The 15399-nt window shown below is 60.4% G+C and overlaps 1 protein-coding gene across 2 annotated transcripts; it reads left to right on the forward strand.

Annotated features, from left to right (window-relative positions):
• Window positions 1-43: 43 nt before the first annotated feature.
• On the forward strand, window positions 44-14797 carry SPATA20 (spermatogenesis associated 20). Of its 2 annotated transcripts, none has more exons than XM_040581793.1 (16): window positions 44-122; window positions 1698-1835; window positions 2087-2151; window positions 2513-2667; window positions 2896-3039; window positions 3310-3511; window positions 3609-3739; window positions 3820-3924; window positions 4373-4447; window positions 4619-4831; window positions 4984-5176; window positions 5937-6105; window positions 6548-6756; window positions 6913-7107; window positions 7237-7317; window positions 11333-14797. In XM_040581793.1, the coding sequence occupies exons 1-16, from the start codon at window positions 91-93 to the stop codon at window positions 11830-11832; spliced, it is 2607 nt and encodes an 868-aa protein (XP_040437727.1). In that variant the 5' UTR covers window positions 44-90; the 3' UTR covers window positions 11833-14797. The 2 variants fall into 2 exon arrangements, with proteins under 2 accessions (XP_040437727.1, XP_040437728.1); XM_040581794.1 differs by having other exon boundaries at window positions 6908-7107; window positions 11333-11627.
• The last annotated feature ends 602 nt before the right edge of the window (window positions 14798-15399 follow it).

Genomic DNA, 15399 nt, shown 5'->3' on the forward strand with positions numbered 1-15399 from the left:
GGGGGGACGGGGGTGCGGGCGGGAGGGGCGGTCCGGGCTGGCAGCACCGCCCTGGGGGTGGGGTCAGTGTCAGCCCCGCCCCCCGCCGCCATGTTCGCGGCGCCGCTGCGCCGGGCCTGCAGGTACGGGCGGGGCGGGCTGGGGGCGCGGGGGGCGGGGCGGGCTGGGGGCGCGGGGGGCGGGGCCGGCTGCGGGTCCTGGCTGGGCCCCTGCGGGCGGGGGGCAGCGATCGCCGCGGCACGCGCAGCCCCGCTGTATCCTCGCTGCTTCCCCCCCTGCCCCCCAGACCCTGCCCGAACCCCCCGCGCCCGCCCTGCCCCTCCCGCACGCCCCCCAGTTGTGCTTCACCGCCCCGCGCCCCTCCTGCCCCTCCCCGTGACACCCCTGAATCCTTCCCGGAGCCTTTCTGCACCCTTACACCCCTCCTGTGTGCCCCAGCACTCCCTGCGTCCCCCCGGATCCTCCCGAAATCCTCCCTGCATCTCCCGCATTCCCCTAAATCCTCCCTGCGTCCCTGCACCCCCTGCGTGGCTTCACACGCCCCCTGCACCCCCCTCCTGCACCCCTGGGCCCCAGCGCTGTACCTCTGCCTCCCAGCACTGTGCCCCAGCCCTGCATCCCCGCATCTCTGCTCCCCAGCCCTGCATCCCTGCATCTCTGCATCTCTGCTCCCCAGCCCTGCATCCCTGCGCCCCTGCATCCCTGCGCCCCTGTATCCCTGCATCCCTGCGCCCCTGCATCCCTGTCCTGCGCCCCTGTATCCCTGCGCCTCTGCATCCTTGTGCCACAGCCCTGCATCCCTGCATCCCTGCGCCCATGCACCCTAGCCCTGTGCCCCAGCCTTCCAGCCCTGCATCTCTGCACCCCTGCATCCCTGCGCCCCATCCCTGCACCCTGGCATCCCTGCACCCCAGCACTGTGCCCTAGGCCCCTGCATCCCTGCACCCCTGCATCCCTGCACCCCTGCACCCCTGTACCCCATCTCTGCACCCTGGCATCCCTGCACCTCAGCACTGTGCCCTAGGCCCCTGCATCCCTGCACCCCTGCATCCCTGTACCCCAGCCCTGCATCCCTGCATCCCTGTACCCCATCTCTGCACCCTGGCATCCCTGCACCTCAGCCCTGCACCCCAGCCCTGTGCCTCAGCCCCCCAGCCCTGCACCCCTCTGCCCTGCCCGGCAGCAGGATGATCTCTCCCGTCCCCTCCTGTCCCTCGCTCCCCTGGCTGCCCTGCCCGCACCCTGACCCCACACCCTGACACCCCACCTACCCCTGCACCCACCGGAGGGGATTTTCCTCTCGGAGACCACACGGGTTGAACCCCTCAGATGCTGCCCCCTTCCTCATGGCTGCCGGCTGTGCCCCCGAAGGGTGCTGGTGGGGGGCTGGGGGTCAGGCAGCCCTGGCCATGGCAGTCCCCCAGCCATGCCTGTGCCGAGCTGGAGGAGAACAACCTCTCCTGAGCCTCCAGCAAGTGGGGAGGGCTTTGTAGGGTCCTGGGGGCACCGAGGTGGACTGAGCCCCAGCAGAGCCACTGGCCTTGGGTCAGAGAGTAGTTCCCCTGGCTCGGGGAGCACCACCCCATCCCGGGGCCATGCTGGGTGCCCGCAGGAGCCGGATGAAGGTGGTGCTGGTCTGGGACTGCTGGGCTTTGCTGCAGCGAGTGAGGAAGTGACGAGCCTGTTTGGCATCACAGGTGCGTGTTTCTGACGAAAAGTGTGACCATGGCCACAGGGGGGACAACCAGGCCCCCCAGCACCCCTCATCACACCAACCGCCTGATCAACGAGAAGTCCCCCTACCTCCTGCAGCACGCCCACAACCCTGTGGACTGGTAAGAGTGATGGGTATCTTCCTCCCCACTGCTCTCCTGGCATCCGTGGGGCTGAGGAACTCGCTGCAGGTGAAGCAGCCTGGCTCCTGTGCAGCTCCCCTTGGGCTCGGGGTCCACACTCCTGAGCTAGCTGGACTCCCCGGCTGTCCTGAGTGCTCCCCACCAGGCCACAGCTTCTTGGGCAGCTTTAGAGGAGCCCCAGTCCTGGCAGCGGTGACCCCTGAAGCTCCTTTCTTGTCTTCCCTCCACAGGTACCCTTGGGGGCAGGAAGCCTTTGATAAAGCAAAGAAAGAAAACAAGCTGATATTCCTGTCAGGTAACCAGAAAGAAGACGTAGTTCATGTTCCCACCTGGTGGTCGGTAGATGACCAGATAAGTGGGGCTGGTGTGTGGGCAGCCACGTAGGTAAGGGCACACACCAAGCTCTAGTTCTCTGCTGCGAGGGGAGGACCAGTGCTTTCACAGGTGCCTCAGAAGATGGGCTGCATGAAGGACCAGAGTCCTTGGCTAGATGTTAGGAGCAAGAGCTGGAGAGCCCAGAAGGCCCTGCCTTTCTCCTCCGTTGCCTCTCTAGCTGCTGCCCGTAGCGGGGCTCCCCACCTCTGAGCCATCTCCCCATAACGCGTGTCCTGCTCCCTGCAAAGGGCTGTTCCTCACTCGCCTGAGCTTGTTTTCAGTTGGCTACTCCACCTGCCACTGGTGCCATGTGATGGAGGAGGAGTCCTTCAAGAACAAGGAGATCGGGGAGATTCTGAACAAGAACTTTGTGTGCATCAAAGTGGACCGTGAGGAGCGGCCAGATGTGGACAAAGTGTACATGACCTTCGTGCAGGTGAGGGAGGCAGGGCTTGGGGGGCTTTGGCTGGCTCTCTCAAGGTGAGCTTCATCGTTGTGTTCCTCAGGCAAGAAGAACCAGTGCGTGGGGTGGTCTGCATGGGGCCATGTATGATCATGAGGATGGAGGGAGGCACGCGTCTGTCCTCAGTTGGATGTGCCGGAGGGGTACAGAGCAGAGGGTGCCCCTGGTGTGACCGTGCTGCACTCGTGATTTGGCTTTCAGGCAACCAGCGGTGGAGGTGGCTGGCCAATGAGCGTCTGGCTGACTCCAGACCTCAAGCCCTTTGCAGGGGGAACGTACTTCCCTCCTGAAGATGGAGTTCATCGCATTGGCTTTCGGACCGTGCTGCTCCGAATCGCAGAGCAGGTATGGAGCAGGAGTGGTGGAGCAGGCAGTGCTCAGCCGAAGGGGCCATAAGGAAATTGGTCTGGGCTTGGGGGTGGCTGAGTTGGGAGATACAGCCCTGAGAAACAATAGCCCAGGGAGCATGTCAGAGCTTGACTGGGTTAGGGGTAGAATTGAACTGATCTGGGGAGGACAACCGAGAACTGAAAATGCAGTTTGCACTGGTGCAGTGCAGGAAGCAGAAAGAGGGACAAAAACCAGAAGAACTGACTTTCTCACTCTGCATCTCAGTGGAAGGAGAACAAAGATGTCCTGTTAGAGAGCAGCCAGAAGATCCTGGAAGCATTGCTATACAGATCTGAGATCCATGTGCAGGGCCAGGCGTCACCCCCACCGTCCAAAGAGGTGATGGCCACCTGTTTCCAGCAGCTCTCCAGCTCCTATGATGAGGACTATGGTGGCTTTTCCAAATCCCCCAAGTTCCCCACCCCAGGTCAGTCTGGCCTCTGCTGCTGAGCCCTGCCGGGGGGCAGGCAGCACCGGGGGGGCAGAGGCTGCCCCACAGCCTCTCACTTTCTCCTTGTTTCCAGTGAATTTGAATTTCCTCTTCACATACTGGGCCTTCCACCGAACAACTCCAGAGGGTGCCCAGGCACTGCAGATGGCTCTGCATACCCTCAAGATGATGGCCCATGGGGGCATCCATGACCACATTGGGCAGGTAGGAGGAAAGCCTCGGGGGTAAACCCCGGGCATGCCCATGAGGTGTGGGGTGGAGACGTGTCCGCTTGGTCTTTGCAGGGGTTTCACCGCTACTCCACCGACCAGCACTGGCACGTCCCGCACTTTGAGAAGATGCTGTACGACCAGGGGCAGCTGGCAGCTGCGTATAGCAGAGCGTTTCAGGTACAGGCAGCTGGGGAGGGCTGGCAGGGCTTGGGGAGCAGCTTCAGAGCCTGTTCCCCAAGATGTTGCCCATTCCGTGGGCATCGAGTGGTCCCATACTCCCCTTCGTCTACTGGTGTTCATCCAGGGACACTGCACAAATGCGTGACAGTGTAGCCACAGGGTTTTGAGCATAACAGGGGAGGGAAGAGCCTTCTGGCTGGTCTGTGCACATCAGCGAACACCTGCTGCTGCCTCTGATGTTGGTGTAACTCCAGGGTGACCCTCCAGTGCCCACAGATTTCTATCAAAGATTTTACTCTGAATCCATCCGGCATTTAAAATCCCTGGACTTTCAAACGTGTTTCCCCTCCTTTGCCAGCTCTTTAAATCTGGATCTGTTATTATATCTTGCTGTGTTTCTTACCTCCCCCTTGTAATGCTGACGTCCGCCCCTTGCCTTCCGCAGATCTCTGGCGATGAATTCTTTGCTGATGTTGCCCAGGACATTCTACTCTATGTCTCACGGGACCTAAGAGACCAGGTAGGTTGTTCCCTGAGCTGGGCCAAAGGGAGCCACTTACCCTGCCCTGGGATGTGGCACTGGGACGCTTTTCCCTCCCTCCCTTCCCAGCAGAGCTCAGCCCAGTGATGGTGAGCTGGCTGAAGGTGCTGTCCCAGCAGCTGGAGGGTCTCTCTGTTGCTCTTTTCCCAGGCAGGAGGTTTCTACAGTGCAGAAGATGCAGATTCCTACCCCACCACAGCATCTGGAGAGAAGCGAGAAGGAGCTTTCTGTGTGTGGGCGGCCGAGGAAATCCGGGCTCTCCTTCCTGACCCTGTCGAGGGGGCTACGGAGGGGACGACCCTGGGAGATATCTTCATGCACCACTACGGAGTGAAGGAGGCTGGCAATGTGAACCCCTTGAAGGTGAGGGAGAGCAAAGACCTGCCTGGTACCAGGAGCATTGGTGAGGGACCTGCAACCCTGGGCATGGGGGGGTGGCAAAGCAGTCCCAAAGCACCTGGGATCCAACCCCTCCTCAGCCCGGTGGTGTTCACAGAGCAGGGCTCTCCTTTCAGGACCCCCATCAGGAGCTGAAGGGCAAGAATGTTCTTATTGTCCAGTGCTCCCCGGAGCTGACGGCGGCCCGGTTTGGGCTGGAGCCGGGGCGGCTGGCTGCCCTGCTGCAGGAGGGCCGGCGGAGGCTGTCAGCAGCCCGGGCGCAGCGGCCGCGGCCACACTTGGACACCAAGATGCTGGCGGCATGGAACGGTGAGAAGGGGTTCAGCTCCGGGGATGGGTGCCTTGGCTGCACCCCTCCGCAGCTGCCCGGGGCCAGCACGGTTTATGGTTTTGGGGGCTTGTGGCAATGAGTCCTGCTGGGACTGGGCAGCCTGCAATGGAGGTGGTGGGTGGGCTGGGATGCGGGGCACAGCCCCCCCGCCTGCAAGCCGGGGGGCTGCTGAGCATCAGGACGTTGCTCTGGCTTTATTTTCCTCCCCGGTTACCAGCAGAGAGCAGCAAAACCCTTCCCCTCGCTCAGCCTGGCTGGGCTCTGGGGAAGGGGGCTGAGCTGGGGGTTCAGGACCCAGGCGGGGCCCATCTCCAGTGCTGCGGTAGCAAGGGGACCCCAGCTCTGTGGCCGTCTGTCTGGGTGTCCTGCGGCACGTGATAAATGCAGCACCCCAGGCACTGTTCCCAGCAGTAAACACCTGTATATCTGGGTCTGGAGCTGGTGTGCGCTGCGGCTATGCCATGTCCTGCAGACGAGAAGATTCTTTTAAGCCCTATTTCTGCCCGCAAGTGCAGGCTTAGCTCCTGCTGGCCTTGCAGCGCTCTGCCCTTCCCTTGGGTGACAGCAAGTGATGTTCTTAGTGGTTTGAACTGAGTGGAAGAGCTGATGGCTGAGCCCTGACCTGCCTTAACCATCAGGGAGGATGAGCTTCGCGCTGAGCATTCTTCAAAGGAAAGGCTGGTACCCTGCCCATTCCTTGTGCCCCCCCGAGCCTGTCCCCGTGTCTGTGCTATGCAGGGCTGATGATCTCGGGCTTTGCCCAGGCTGGGGCAGCCCTGGCCAAGCAGGAGTATGTGAGCCGGGCTGCGCAGGCAGCTGCCTTCCTGAAGAGACACCTCTTCGACCCCGCCAGTGGGAGGTTGCTGCGGAGCTGCTACGGAGGCAAAGACGGCACGGTGGAGCAGAGGTGAGCAGTGGTCCAGAGTGGCTACAGACCGACTGGACATGCTGCAAGTGCTGCCCAGGCCCCCGATGGGTCCCCATCCTCCTCTCTTCCAGGCAGGACCGAACTTGGAGTGAGGGAGGCTGTTCGCCTTTCGCAGAACTGCCTCTGGTGTGGTTTTGGATCGATTAGTGCCCCCCACCCAGTGAGGAGGACTTGAGGTCACATCCTTTCCCATTCCTAATCTTCCAAGCTGGCAGGAGCCTGCCCCTGCCCGTCCCTGCCGTACAGAAACCCAGGGCTGAGCCATGTGGTGGCTTGGCACAGCCCCTGCTTCTCTTGTGCTGAGCTCTGAGGTGGCATCTCCTTGGGTAGCAGAGACCAGTAGGGCTGTGCTGGCTGGGAGAACATTTCCCACCGGGCCAGTGTAGAGACCCTGATGCTCCTTCCCTGTCTGCCACTGCAGCACCGTGCCCATCCAGGGCTTCCTGGAGGATTACGTCTTCGTCATCCAGGCTCTCTTTGACCTGTATGAAGCCTCGCTGGAGCAGGACTGGCTGGAGTGGGCCCTGCATCTCCAGCACATGCAAGACAAGCTCTTCTGGGACCCCAAAGGCTTTGCGTATTTCTCCAGTGAGGCTGGCGATCCCTCTCTGCTCCTGCGCCTAAAGGATGGTGAGCTCGGGGAGATGGCCACGCATGGGTTATGGTGTGGGGTGGCTTAGAGCAGGGGAGGTGATGCCCAGCTGGAGGACCAAGCGGTGGGATGGTGAGGCATTGGGGTGGTCAGGCATTGGGCTGATGGAGGGGCTATTGTCCCCCGCAGACCAGGACGGAGCAGAGCCCACCGCCAACTCTGTCACTGTCACAAACCTGCTGCGAGCAGCTTCTTACTCTGGCCGTACAGACTGGGTGGAAAAAGCTGGTCAGATCTTGGCTGCCTTCTCCGAGAGGCTGCAGAAGATCCCGATAACCCTGCCGGAGATGGCCCGGGCCACTGCTGTCTTCCATCACACCCTCAAACAGGTACGGGCTGGGGCTTGTGTGGCCTACGGGACCTGCTGGTTGTGGGAGGGGTGTCTGATGGTGGTGTGGGTACAGTCACAGCTTTCTGTTCCCTCCCTCCCTCCTGCTACCCTCGCTCTCCCCGGGCAGGTCATTATCTGTGGGGACCCCCAAGGAGAAGACACGAAAGAGATGCTGTGCTGCGTCCGCTCTGTCTTCAGCCCAAACCAGGTGAGGTGCCAGCCCTGCCAGCACCGCTGCTGTCACACTCCCTGCTGCCACCTGCCCTCATCCTTTCTACCAGTGCAGCTATAGCATCCATCCTCTTCCTCCTCTGTCCTGCCTCCCTTCTGGGAAGCATCCTATCCTTTTCATATCCATAAGCGCAGCCAGCAGGGCCACGGCTGAGCCCCTGCACGCCTCCCCCTGGCACAGTGCACTGGCAGCCCAGCCCAGGGAGCGGCTGCAGCGGCGGCTGCTGTTGCTGCTGGCTGTTTACACTGCTCTCAGCCTAAGCGCAGCATCCCCAGCGCTGCTTTCCCAAGGGGAAGCCTTTCGTTCTGGTGCGGACATGTCGTGCCCAGTGTGGATATGTCATGCCCAGTGCAGATCCAGCCAGTGTCTGGGTCACCTTGTGCCTGGAGCCACCCTTGCATCCTTGGGGAGTCTCCGGCTGGGGGTACCCCCACCTGGGAGGGGCTGGCTTTTTCCGAAAGCTTTGCCCCTAGCTGTGCTGTCGCTGTGCACTGGGGTTACTGCCTTGCTCTGCTTGTCTGCATCCCGGCTCAGAGATGCGTCACTCCGTGCATCCCACGGAGGGGCCGTGCTGCCTTGGGGACGGAGCTGTTTGCTGCCCGTGGAGCTGGCAGGGAAGGACAGTGTGGCGGCTGGCGCCTGTCACATTTGGTGGGCAGCATCCCTGCCCTGGGGACGGATGGCTGGCACCTTGGCAAGGCTGCCCAGCGGAGGGTAGCAGGGCTGGGCTGTGGCGTGGTGGCTCAGCATTTCAGCCTCTGGGCCGGATTCATCCCTGCCTGGTGGGGTCCTGGTGCCAGGGACTGGCACGCTGAGCTGCAGCACGTGGGGAGCTGGCACTGAGGCCAAAGCACCAGTTTCCCTCCGTAACCCCAGCTGGGGTGAAGTGGGGAGGGCTGAGCCATCAGCATGGGATCCCCTGCTCTGTCCTCACATTAGCTCAGCCCAGAGGCTTTCATCCCTGACCCTCTGCCTGCGTGCCCAGCGGTGTTTTAATGCCAGTGTTGGAGGATGGTCATGACTTCTGCCCAGCAGCACGGGTGGGGGACGCAGCTCTCCATCCTTCCTCCGCTATCTCCTCTCCAGCAGCACCCAGCCATGCCGGTCCCTGTGCTGCATGTGAGGCCTCTGCTCCCACACTTCCCCCTCTCCCCTGGAAGGATTACAGCAGGTGACCCAGTTTGCAGGGATGGGAAGCACCGTGGTGGCAGCAGGGGAGCCCAGCACCGCTGCTAGGAACCCGCTCCCTCTCCCTGCGCTGGCTCGACTGTCAGTGCCCTGCGGCCACACGGGTGGTGGGGGATGCAGCCGGCAGCTTCGGGGTCCTGAGCACAGCAAATAGTGCAGCCATTGCCTCTCCTCCCACGTGGTTTGGTTCCCTTCTGCTAAGCTGGTAACAAACCTGGCTGGTGGGGATGCTCACTCGCCAGGGGCAGGTCCATCACCCCCAGGCTGTTGCCTTCCTCAGGGTAGGGAGGAAGAGGAGGGCTGGGTGCTCTGGATGGATATTTCCATGGGAGAGTGAAGCTGTGAGGTGCTCGGGAGCTGCCCAAGGACAGTGATGCCTGCCCAGGCTGGGTGTAGGGGGGCTGCGCTCGGAGAGCCATGCAGGGGGGCTGCAGCTGGATGCTGGCAGCAGGTGAGGGGGGGCGTTGTGTGTTCCCTCTGTTGTGGTGGTGGGATGGATCAGAAGCTGTCCTGTTTGGCAGCCTGGGTTTGTTTCCTTGGAAGAAGGAACATGGCAGGAGGGGAAAGCTGTCTCCCCAGAGGAGCACAGCCCCCCAGGCATGTGTCTCCGCTTTCCCAAGCAGGAGTGGTAGGAGCTGAGCTCCTCCTTGAGCTTCAGCAGCCCACTTCCCTCCTGCTTGTTCCTGCCTGCGCTGCTGAGCCTGGCTCCAGCAGACAGTGTGTCCCATCGTGGCAACAGCTGCTTCTCCTTGCTGTCACCAAGGCCAGGGGTGGGCGGTTGGGTCTCTTCAGCATCATTCTGGGTGGAAGGGAGGGTGACAGAGGGGGCAGAGCTTCCCCTGAGCCGTCCTGCCCAGGCTTCCCCGGTACCACACTGGTTCCTCATGGACAGCCTGATCTCTGGCAGTAGTGATGGCTCCTCACCTTGCAGAGGTGATGGAGAGAAGGGAGGAAATCCCACTGCTCAGAGGGTAGAACTGCCCTGGGGAGCAGCCTGCCACCTCCCAACAGCCATCCCTCTTTCCGTGCTGCATCGCATGGAGATGTGGATGCTCCTTTTCCCACCCACCTTCACCCCCTCCAGCTGCTCCCCAGCTCTCCTTCCCCAGCCCCAGAAGCTGCCCAAGGCAGAGCAGCGCTGGGTTGCCCTCGGCAGGGATGCAGCAGCTTTGGGAATCAGCTTTGCCAGGGAGCTGGGGCAATGTCACTGCCATGTCCCCTGCCGCCCCTGGTCCCTCAATGCCAGCAGGGCACTGGGGGCTAGGCTCGTCTGCAGGAACACAATTAATTAGGTCGTTCCAGTAATTAATTCCTTACAAACCTCACATTGAATTCCTTGCTGTAACAAGATGCCGATGATAAAATGGCATCAAGGCCGCAGGTTTAAATGGACCCTGTGCCTGGAAGAGCCTCTGCCACAGGCAACTGTCACAGGGATGCAGGTGCTCCCCTGGGTGTCCCGGTGCGGGGAGTGGAGAGGGTTGGATCCCTGCTCTGGGGCTGGATCCTGGCTGCTGGTATAGATCCCTGCCCTGTTAATGGTCTTTAGGGTAATTATGAAGGATCCCATTATCTCCTTGGCTGCAGAGCGCTAGCCTGCTGCTCGCCTTCATCCTGGCCCTGCGAGAGGACCTTAGGGAGCTTGTGAGAAAAATGAATAATGAATTTCAGATTGGACATGAATTGGTAATTAATCACTCCTGGAATTAATTCCAGACAAAGGCAAGGGGGGAGGAGGTTGAAGGGGGGGAGCAGGAGGCAGGCAGGGAAACAGGCTGAGCCAGAGCTGGGTCAAGGCAGGGGCTGAGCGGGAGATGTGGGCTGATGGGGGACAGGAGGGGACTGCAGCAGCTGTTATCCTGGGCAAGGGCATGGGGACACAGTGACCACCTGGGGACAGAGCGGGCCAGGCTGCACGGGCATCCGTGCCGGGTGTCACGCTGAGTTTGCTCCTGGCCCCCGGGCTGGTGGCAGAGGGTGCTGCACACTGGGCAAGTGGTACCACGGTGGGAGATGTGTGTGCTGTAGGCAGCAGCATTTGGTGGTGGTATCCCTTGGCAGCAGTGTGGTGAGCGGCATGAACATGTGATGAGTGTGTCAGTGCTCAGTGGTCACCTCGGTGGGTGCACATGCAGGGCTGGGGCCAGGGTGGGCAAGGGAAAGCCACCTGCTCCAGCAGCAGGATGCTGGTGCCATGCCTTGGGAAGGGCCTGCGTTTTGCTCACCCCTTGCATCTGTGTCAGCACCAGGCTCCCTGCCAGCTCCTGGCCTTTCCCCTGATTAGCCCGGAAGCCCTGAGGCTTTAACAAACATTTTCCCTTTCAGAAAAGCTAATTATCACAGCAGCCCTGTCATCACCCCTGGCTGGTACTGCCGTATCAGCCGTGAGAGCGGGTCTTGAGTTTTTTGGGAAGCGCCTGGTGGTCAGGAGGAGCTGGGCTGCGGCCTGTGATGGGGCGATGCTGGTGCTGGTGCTGCCCCTGGGCTGAGGGGGGTGTCCCCAGGGAGCCAGCTGGCTTGGGCAGCCCCCCTCTGGGCTGCTGTGTGCCAGTCCCTGAGCTTCATCCCTGGCTGCCAGGGGTCCGGAATGGAAAAGGGAGGCAAAGCTGCTGGGGACCATGTGCTCCCTCTGGCACAGGCTGGCACCCTGGCAGAGGGCTGGCATGGGTCCCCTCAGCTCCCTGTCCCCTCCCCGCTTTGGGCGAGCGTGTGGGGGGATGCTGCCAGCACTTGGCGTGTCTGGGGTGGGGGGGAAGCAGCATCTGGCTGTGCTCTCCCGCTCTCACGGCTCCTTCTCCGGCAGGTGCTGATGCTAGCAGATGGAGACAGCACTGGGTTCCTCTACCGCCAGTTGCCTTTCCTTGCATCTCTGGAGAGGAAGGACGGGAAAGCCACCGCCTATCTCTGCAGCAACTTCGCCTGCTCCCTGCCCGTCACCTCCCTCCAGGAGCTGCGTGGGATGCTCGGCCCGTGAGCCCCGCGGCCCCTCTGCCTGCAGGAAGGTGTGGGGGAGACAGACTGTCAGGCCAGCCTGGGAACACGGGAGAGACGTGTGATAAAGCCACCCTGGGCATCAGCTGCCTCCTGGGTGGCTCCTGGCAGCGTGGCGGGGCCGTGCCCTGCCGCTGCTCGGGCAGCATCTCAGACTGGTGCTGCTTTCGGCATGGCCAGGGAACACTCACCAAAGAGCATCTCCTCCCCCTGCGCACGCGTCCTTCCTCACCTCTTCTCGCTGAGGAAAAGGAAAACAAATTAAATATAAATCCCGGTGTTAATGGAGAAGTCAGATGGGAAAACTGTTAGGGTTCCTATAGCAACCCAGGGTAACATCGTCAAAAGCACCTGGATGACTTGGGAGTCAAGTGCTTTTGAAAGTGTGACTGGTTACGGCAGGCACGCTATTTTTCCATTACAGGGTAGATTGTAACATACATTAAGTTAATATATAGTGCATGCAAAAAAGCTGCTGATTACCACAGCTGATGAAAACATGCCGCAAGACCCAGCCTAAGCACTTCCAAACAGCTAGTTCTGGCTTTGCCAAGGGTGCAGAGACCTGTTACAGTTCCAGAAAGCACTTTTCAAAGTCTTGTTTTCTTTGCAAAAGGCTGGTATCTGTGTCCGTGCTAGGATGGGGCTGTGCTGGTTCCCCTGGGACCTCCAGCCAGGTGGGGAGCTTCCCTGGGGAGGGGGTTGCTGGAGGGGCCGGGCTTGCTGTGGCTGGGGACACTGGGGGCTGAGGATGGCAGGGCTGAGGACACCGGGTGATGGGGGAGATGGGGGGGCTAGCATTTTCCCACAGCCGCCCCCGGTCCCATCACTGTGCCCCTGCCCAGCACCACCCGGCTGGGGGTCCTCGGCAGGGATGGCAAGCAGGGAGAGATGTTCAACCTGCGCCTCAGCTGGGGCCATCAGCCCACCCTGCTGGGCAGGAGCCGAGGGGCTGGGGACCCCCGAGCCTGCAGGCAGCAGGGCTGGCAGGAGAGTGGCTGGCAGCTGCTCCATGCTGGGGGGCACAGCTGGCAAGGCAGCTTGGCTGGGGCTGCCGGATGGGGTGCTCAGGGCTGCGGCTGTGCCAGCCTGGCCCCTGCCTTTGCTTGCAGAATGTTCCAGTAACAACACAAGAAATAACCCCTAAAATCATCTTTTGGGGCCAGTGTTTGAGGAGAGAGGTGTTTGCTCTGAACTTTCCCAACAAAGCCTAGGCTGGGCTGAGGGGCTCACCCAGCCTCACTGGGGGCTCGGCCGCATCCTGCTGATGCCAGCCACGGGGACGGTGCTGCCAGGCCTTGGCATCTCTAAATGCCAAGCAGAGGGACATAACCCACCCAGCAGAAGTGGAACACTCGCCAACCACACAAGTTCCCTTTGCTGCTGCATGAACTTTATTCTCCCTTTCTTTCCCATCATCCCTCCTCCTCCTCCTTCTCGAGTACCACGTTTTCAGCATCCCTCTGACACCCTGGGGCTCCCCCCACAGCAGCCCACACCCCGGCTGGCAGCGTGCCGTCATCTGGCAGCAAAGCGATGCTGAGCCGCACTGCCCACCGGCTTTCCAGTAGGTTGTGCCAGAATTTGGGGGTAACCAGCCAGGAGAAATGCCTTTGAAGTCAAAGAGGAATTTTGCACCTCATCTCATGAATGCTTTCTATGCTTGTGGAAGAGGAGGGATTTTTATTTTCTCTCCTCTCTTGGTTTTAAAAGCTGAAGTGTTTCTGGAAATCCAGCTGAAAATTGCTGTTTTGGCAGATGGCTGGCTGCTTTCCCCTAGTGGTTTTGGGGTTTCTGTTTGGGGTTTTTTTGTTGTTGTTGTTTGTTTGGGGTTTTTTTTTGTTGGTTTTTTAACTTGGCATCTCTACTGTGGGAATTGATTTGACACCCATCCTCATGACTGCTCGGAGTGAGTTAATTGGTGCTGTGTCCGTGCTGGGAGAGCATCCCCAGAGAGCAGGGCCAGTGCTGAGCACCTGTGGGGAAGCCCAGACATCTCAGGACCTGTGGCCAGCCAGGTCCATTGCAGCAGCTGTCCCCGAGACGCCACGGGGCTGGGGACGATGTGCCAAGCCTGTTTCAGTGCCCACCAGCCGCCCGTGGCACAGGCACAGGGTGCCTTTCTCCCGCGCTGTCTTGCTTGTTGGCATGTCTGTGTAAGCAGCCGCTAGGCAAAAATGCGCTGTGAACCTCTGTCAGGATGAATTGAGCTCACCTCTCAGAGAAAAAAAAAATTAAACCAAAACAAAAAAGGAAGAAAAGTTTTCTGTAATAACTAACGGATGCTGTGGCACCTTGGTCCTCCGGGCGCCTCCGCCTCGCTGCTGCCTGGGAGCCGGTGGCCCCATCCTGTGCAGCCCCACGCTCTCTGCCCCATCCCCGGAGCCACCCGGCTGCTTCAGCCCTTCAGCTTTATGGCCTCGACAAGGGGCATTTTGCTCGAGTTCAGCTGCAGCTTGCCCCTCGCTGGTCCCCTCTGTGTCTCCCGGCCAGGCTGGGTGCTGGGGCACCCATGGGTGCTGCTCCTTGTTGGCCAGTGGTGCCAAAGGAGGGCCTGGCTGCAGGAGCCAGCACAGCCACGGTGATTTAAGCCTCCTGGCAATGCTTCCTTCCTCATTATTTTCCTGTCACTAACCCATGGATTTCACTGCAAATGCTGTTGATTTGCTGCAAGTGATGTTTTCTGGGGTGATTAACAGGAGACGGGGCTGGCCGGGTGCTGCTCAGCTGGCCCGGGCTCTCAGGAGGGTGCTGGTGCAGGGTCTTGGTGCTTGGAGATCCCATGCCACCTCACAATATCCATTTCCCTGACCCCTTCCCACATTCCCTGTGGTGGCAGATGTGGGGACTGCTGGGGACTCCCCCCGGGGCAGCACCGAGTCCCCATTTCCCACTGGTGGGGAGGCTCAGGGTGGCAGGAGGCAGCAGCCCGCGCTCCCCCGCTCCTCTCCAGCTGCAGAGCTGTCAAAAAAAAAAAATATGCATCAAATAACCGATGTGCTGCTTTTTCCCCACTAACACTTGGGTTTTGGTTTCTGGGCCAGCCTGGACACCAGGCTCTGGGCTTGCCTGGAAGCCCCAGCAGCCGCAGATAGGGAGAAGCAGGTTTTCCCCTTTCTTCTTTTTAATAATAAAACCCCCTCCTTTCAATGTTTTAATTTTTATTGCTTACATTGGGGTATCTGCAGTGCACCCCATCGCTCAACCCACCAAGGCAGGGTTGATGCTCATCGTGCCCTTCAGGGGGTCCAGGGCACACAGAGAGGGGGAGGCAGTGCCGGCGGCCACCTTTGCTGCTCTAATGAGGCTTTCCCTCTAATTAATATTCCCTGGCAAAGCCAACGCTCATTCTGAGTGTCTCGGCTTTTATCTCCATTGGCATTGATGTGACATCAATGGGAGACGGGGCTTTGAAAGCTGTTTGTTATTTGTGATGTCGCATCTGCGGGAGAGGGAGGATGGAAAGGGGTGTCCCCAAGCTCTGGTCCAACCCTGATCTGCTGCCTCTCCCCCCACAAGACACACTGGGGGTGCAATTTGGGCATCCTTGTTTCCAGCCCCTCCGAGAAGATGCGCTGGGCAAAATAATGAGGTTTCTGCACCCAGCTGCTTCCCGCATGGGTGCCTGGGCATGGATGCCCGGTTCACACCTGAGCATGTAACTAATTCATGTGTGAGCACCTCATTGCTCCATGCTTGGGTGGCCAATTACTCCACACCTGAGCACCCAATCGGCTCATGCCTGAGTGGCCGATTAGCTCCTGCCTGAGGCTTATTTTGGGTGTAAACAGGCAGGTTTTGGTAGCTGGGGGCTGCAGGGGGGCTGATGTGAGAGGAGGTCAGGAGGTGCTGGTTGTGGCTGCTCTGAAAGTGATGGAA

This window comes from Falco naumanni, chromosome 1 (genome assembly GCF_017639655.2).
Source record: "Falco naumanni isolate bFalNau1 chromosome 1, bFalNau1.pat, whole genome shotgun sequence".
Classification (NCBI taxonomy): Eukaryota; Metazoa; Chordata; class Aves; order Falconiformes; family Falconidae; genus Falco; species Falco naumanni.

Bases quoted from the DNA above. Each gene is read 5' to 3' on its own strand.
- SPATA20 (XM_040581793.1), top strand. From the start codon at position 91: ATGTTCGCGGCGCCGCTGCGCCGGGCCTGCAG. The intron at 3,512-3,608 runs GTCAGTCTGGCC...CCTTGTTTCCAG, and splicing joins CCCCAAGTTCCCCACCCCAG to TGAATTTGAATTTCCTCTTC. The intron at 4,448-4,618 runs GTAGGTTGTTCC...CTCTTTTCCCAG, and splicing joins CACGGGACCTAAGAGACCAG to GCAGGAGGTTTCTACAGTGC.